Source organism: Opisthorchis viverrini (assembly GCF_000715545.1).
Source record: "Opisthorchis viverrini unplaced genomic scaffold opera_v5_12, whole genome shotgun sequence".
Lineage (NCBI taxonomy): Eukaryota > Metazoa > Platyhelminthes > Trematoda > Opisthorchiida > Opisthorchiidae > Opisthorchis > Opisthorchis viverrini.
This window is the reverse complement of record NW_008751668.1, coordinates 2,601,932-2,608,094: the sequence shown is the minus strand read 5'-3', so window position 1 is coordinate 2,608,094 and position 6,163 is coordinate 2,601,932. Positions and strand designations below refer to the sequence as shown.

At 45.6% G+C, this 6,163-nt stretch overlaps 1 protein-coding gene across 1 annotated transcript; it reads right to left on the bottom strand.

Annotated features, from left to right (window-relative positions):
- Positions 1-359: 359 nt before the first annotated feature.
- T265_01160 (hypothetical protein) lies at positions 360-5,531 on the bottom strand (the record flags this gene model as incomplete). The annotated part of the gene is made up of 1 exon (XM_009165121.1): positions 360-5,531. One exon carries the CDS (start codon positions 5,529-5,531, stop codon positions 360-362), a length of 5,172 nt encoding a protein of 1,723 aa, XP_009163385.1.
- Between the last annotated feature and the right edge of the window lie 632 nt (positions 5,532-6,163).

The window sequence follows — 6,163 nt, the reverse complement described above, 5'->3', positions numbered from 1 at the left end:
ATGAGACTCTGCAAATGGGTCTGAAAAACCTTCCGTGCCCTTTCATTACAGGAACTGATGAAAATCAAGTCATTTCAAGTTGATATGTTTCATATGTTTCACCACAAGCGGATCAAAATAAGTAATATATCACTTCATCAGCGTTTTTGTCAAGGTTTGCGAGAGTATTCAGAAGAATAGAGCAAGACTGGACAACCAACTTGTACATGATTTCTTCACCTGTGGGTTCAAACAAGGAATGAGAGACAATTTTGTCTGCTGTTCACGAGCACAGTACTATCTCTGAGAATTGGTTCCGGTGGTTAGTTGGTTTCCCGAACGTAACGGAGTAGTCTTACGTGTAATTCTGTACAGTGGTACTATTTTGGCACTGTGGAAACAGGGCGACCATCAAGATAGACTGTCAGTGGAGGCCTTGTTTTTGCATGGAAAAATTCCACAGCAACTTGTATCAGTTTGGCTCTCGCTGGGCGCAAAGGACGAAAAGTTGTTTGGATGAAAGTCAGATTTTCACAAGAGGATGTCGGCAAAATTTGCTCGGCAATCAAATAGGTCCTTGTTGGAGAAATTTTGGACTTCCAGTCTTCTAAGCTTCGGACACTAAATCGCCCGTCCCGCCATGGCTGTTGCAGTAACAGTGGTCGGATTGTTTCTGGGAGACAACGCTCGGTTCCATCTACAGAAACAATCAGGCAGTATTCTTTCGTGATCTGTTCGACAGACAAAAGTCCCGAATCCACAGGTCTGTCTGAAACCTTCCGGTACTGTGTACGCTGAGCTGTTTCGGCCAGTTTTTCTACCACTACTCTTGCAATACTTTTTGCAGTTGTCTTCAAGCCGACCTTAATTCTCACACTCGTGCCCGATGCTAAACCAGTTGGATATTCGGCATAGACTCGGAGGATGTTGGGAGGCTTATCACTACTCGTTGAACTCGGCACACTTTCATACCCAACACGGGATTCATCCATTTCTCGGCTTATCCCACTCAGTACTCTATCTGTATCGCCTGACCTGCTGTCCACCTCACACTGAACGTCTTGTGACCTGTAGGCATTGGTGTACCTATTCCCGGGGCCAATTTTAGCACTGTTTAATGGTCCACCAGAAGGGAACCTTTCATCTAATGATCCGGTACTTTGAAAAAGCTTAATATTCCGTGCCAGGGCGCGCGGCGCATGCAACGGGGGTCCGCTGGAGAACCGAAGGTTGCTTAAAAGTGTGGTGGCCGGCTGAGTTGAACGCTTTCGATCCCGTGCTGTTCCAATAGCCTCACTTAGCCATCGTTTTCCACTGAAAAGAGATTCGATCTGTTGCTGAATCGATTGAAGTGCACTGGTTCTGTCCGAGTTTTGAGACCATTCGCTATCACTAATACACTGTCGTTGGACGAACACAGACAGTGGAACCAGTAAATCCAAAATCGCCAACAAGCTGGATATGCGACAGTGATACAAAGGATCATAGGTCATACCCAGATTCCTTTCGAAAAACGCCATTGAACACCATGCGCAAGTCGGCAGCGGAGATGCGATGGTAGAAGTGGGTGGGAGACAAACTTGATCTGCAGCAGGAAATAAAAGTATCAGACTATGTTGTGGGGAGATTCTTACAACTTCCGGGAGGTAGATTCGTAACTGTTTACTCTCCTCTTCAGTAACTTGGAGACGTCGAACGAGTCGCGTCGATGCGCGGTAAAGTTGTTTAACAAACCGATATTTATAATCACCAGAATGTGATAAATCCTCATGATAAGTTGCGCGATTTTCATCTTTGGTGTTTTGCAGCTGACACAAAGCTGTCCACTCTGCACAGGTCACGTGAGAACGTTTCCGGACGCGTTCTGTCGGTAACATGAAAGGGGTATCGCTGGCTTTGGATACTAGTATGTTGGCCTGCTGATTCAAACGGGCTTGCATCTGGACGAAGGTGACATACAAGCCTGGTGGTAGGCGCTGGTTGCTAGCACTGGAATATTGCATCAAGGAATCCAAGCGCATGAGAAGGTTAGCCTCAGGGGATAGTGTCATTGGCTCAGTTCGACAAACTGGCTTACCTTCTTTGTCAGTTTCACAAGCTTGAATCTTACTACCAGGTTCAGAATCCAGTCCTATTGGGCAAAAGTTTTCCGAATTAACTTTATTTTGTCGGAGAAATTTGTGCAGGGGGATCCAACGCATTCCGTTGGATAATGAAATATCTGACATATTACGGACGTGTCTTACAAGTACCAGTATGGATGAAGAACTGTGCGGTGTTGTGAGGTCATGTTGTGTAGAGGTTTGAGAATCTGATGGCTCATCAGCTGAGATCGACTCGGTAGACTCAATGGAGGCTGCTGTTGCTGTCGCCGTTGTTGCGGATGTCTGTTGTGTTGGGGTTGTTATGGTCAAGTCCAACATTTTTCCGCGAAACAATTCAGGATAAACTGACCCTACGTTACAGCTACCCAAGGCGACCTGAAGTTTAGTTAGAGCGTCCAGTAACTGATAACGAAGCTGTAAGTTGTTGGGTGTTGGGATACGTAAGATGTGTTCATTGATGAGCTGTAGATCTGGACCAATGGAGGGATCTGCCACAAGTCGTGAGAACCAGCTTATGTCACTGTAGAAAGAAGAGGCCGATGCAATTTCCTCACGGGTTACGCATATCATTGGAAGACAGTCATCAACGGAAACGATCTGACATTTCGATCCTTTCTCGCCATCTAAATCATCCATCTGAAAATCAGTGTGACAAAGTAGTGCAAGATAAACTCCCGTTTTAGTTTGTTTCACAAATTTGATGCTCTTTGACGTGAATGGAAATCGAAAGGACCGCTTGCGTTGAATCATGGGAGACTTGGTGCGCTTTAGTCCATCATCGTTGACTGGAGAGGACCCATGTCCGACGCCTTCAGTTCCAGTTAGATTGGAAGGCTTATGTACCCAAAGAAATATTTGTTGATCCAACAATTGTTTGACCGAACGGAATTCTTCGCTTAAACTGTTTCCAACGTAACGAAGTGGAGCCACAACTCCTTCGTGACCAGCCGCCGTTGACAGTTCAGATGAATCGGTGGACTCCGTTGACTTGGATAAAATTGGAAGTGCTTCGAACCAAGAAGATGGACGTATACAGCGAGGCTTAGCATAACAAGGCTCGGACCAACCGCGAACAGAATAGCTATACACACGCACAAATATGAATTTATCCGGTTGAAGGTCGGTAAGCTCATAGAAACCGGTTCTAAACAGACTGGATTTGAAATACCTAGAAGACGGCGCGCTGACAGAGTTGAATAGTTTGTCCAACCTAACTGGAGGCTCCACAATGCAGTAAGCTGTTTCTTTCTCACCAAATTCTACAGATGATGACCACTCAATTCTGTACCTCAGGATGAAATTTCCATATGAATCCGCGCAATTAATACGCCTGCCCTCACTGAATTCTTCCGTACTGGATTCACAAGACGTTGTGTCATCCATGCTATCTGTTCGGTCTTCTTCGGCCGTGTGGTCTACGGAATGGCGAGTAATATTTGTCACCCTCGGGGGTGTGATTCGAATCAAAATAGAATTTGGACTTGAAACCATAAGGACTACTTTGGTAGGAGACGGAGGGAACAGTGGAAAGCGATTCAGCCCATTATGCAGTTTGGCCAGATATTTCTTATTGTCTTCTTGTTCCGCAATTTGTCTTTCCTTGTCTGCAATCTCAGAGAACAATGAGGTTCTGGTGAGAGATAGCTCAGAGGCACCAGCATTGTTTATGTCCTCTGCAGAACCTGCCAAATTTGGTCGACCGAGTTCATTTGACTTTGAGACAAGCGCCTTGACTTCATTCTTCAGTGAGACCAGATGGACTTCGGTTTCTCCAACGCAGCGGGCAAGATGACACTTCAGGGGATCACGTCCAAGAATACATGTGGGAATGTTTGTCAGAGGGTCATTTAATTCCGGCCCTAGTTGAAAGTCCAATGCCATTAGATAGAGCGTCATTTCCAAAGAGGATACGAGCAGCGAAATATCGAGTAAGCTCAAACCGAAAGTGTTGCATTGATTATGTTTCCCTAGTTTCAGTTCTATACTTAGTGAGTAAATCTTTTTAAACTCTTTGAGCATGTATTCCAGTTCATTTTGCTCGACGTAGGAAAAAACTTCTTTTAACGTGTGGTACAGTTCAGGGGATACGGGAGTGTGCTCACCATGAGACACTGTTTTGGTTCTGGATGGAAGGAGAAGATCACCTGCGTTTTGGCTTGTCGGTTCACACTGGCTGAGATCGCATTCAACTGTTTGTCTGGATAGAGGCCAGTTGATAGTGGAATTGTTTCTCCTCAGACGGCGCACAACTGCATAACGATTGAGCTTCGAATGAGCTCCAGAGGCATTAGAACAACCGAGGAGGGCTGCTCCCGTGAGTGCCAGTTCAGCAGGCCCCATTATGTTTTCAGAACTTGTTTGAGTGAAAGCAATCCCAGCATCGTGTAATTCTTTCTTAGGGGGATGTCGAGCGGGTCGTGTGGTACTAGGCATAACGGGAAAGTCTGGTACGCGAATTCTGTAGAATCTATCCGAAGTTCCTCTCCCAGCTATTCTTGAAAGCAGATCATACAAGTCCTTATGAACACCCACACAGGGACTCGGCGACTTTCCTAAAACGTTCACCGACCTGGAACGTCGGCCACGATCTGTCCAGTTCCTTCCACGCTTCCTGCTTCGCTGTTTTGACTCCGTACCAGATTCTTCGCGTACCCCAGCATCAGGGCCCACAGTGGGATCTCTTTGATTGCTAGTTGACCGTGTGTGGTTGGTCTTTGGATAAGTCACTTCAGTGGACGCACCTGAACGGGAGATTTGTGCACTGCTTCTTGATCGCTGTAGTTTACTTTTGGTCACCCTTGACCGAATGCGTGCTGTCCTATTCTTACTACAGGATGCAGGTTGTGTAACGGTGACCGTGCCTTTACTCTCTGACGGTTTAGTTATGTTGCTATGCGAACGCTTTATGTTTGTCTCATTTGGCTTTGTCCTCAGCTCCTCCGAAAGTTGTCCATCTGGAGAATAGTAGCGGACAGTCTGTTGAGCATGCTTCTGGAAAACAACTGTTTGATGAGCATTCTCATCGTGCACTGTGGAAATGCTATTTGTGTCGAAATCTTTTACAGTGGAAAGCATTTTTGCAACATTCACTTCCAAATTATTCGTTTGAGCGGTCTGTTCCCCCTTCATGGCACCACACGCCGTTCCGGAATGACTACTTTCAATGACTTGGTTAGTTAGATTCACATCTTTGTCGCCATCAATAAAACATACTGGCTGTGATGGAAGCTTTAGCATACTTGCTGAATTCGTGATTGACTTGCATTGGTTGATATTACGTCCTCCAATGTCCAGTTCTGAATCATCAAAAGTCCGAACATCCTGTGCCACCGGATCACTCAATATCCCCTTCTCCACCTCATTGTCAATTGAAAACACCGGAACAGTGTCTGATCTATTGAATCGCTTTCTCTTATCCGTTAAAAAGTTCAGAGCACTGGTTAACATTTTTAAATCATATGCGCGAACTGATCCGTGAACCGAGTTGAATCACCGAGATGAATTGTTTCTAGAAGGGAAATAAAAAAAATGAATTTCAGGGTGGGGAAAGAAAGAAGACAATTTTAGGGTATGCATGTAGTTAGAATTCACATGGGTACAGGCGGTCTATCATATCGGCAAGGCCACCCAAGCTCTTACATAGAGGGTGAGTAATTTGGTTGTTGGTCTGTTCGCCGAGCTTGGCGCTGAGTTGCCAAACGTTTCATCACCAATCGAGGTGACAACTTCAGTGCAGGGTTGAGTGGGTGAATAGTTTGATTGGCCTCCTGTGATTCTGACGTGGTCTCAAACTCCTGTGTCTGGTTGGAGATTGAGACCACGCCAGATTCACAGGAGGCCAATCAAACTACGTGAAGACCGCTTTTAGAACTACCTGATATTGTTTAGATGCTATATAATCACAGGTAGAAGAGGAGGAATTCACCCACTCGGCCCTGCACTGAAGTTGTCACCTCGATTGGTGATGAAAAGTTTGCAACCCAACTGCCAAGCTAGGCGAACAGACTAACAAACAAGCGGTGCACCCGAGCTACCTACATTCCAAAAAATTGCTAAAGGTGAATAGTGATGGCGCTGTT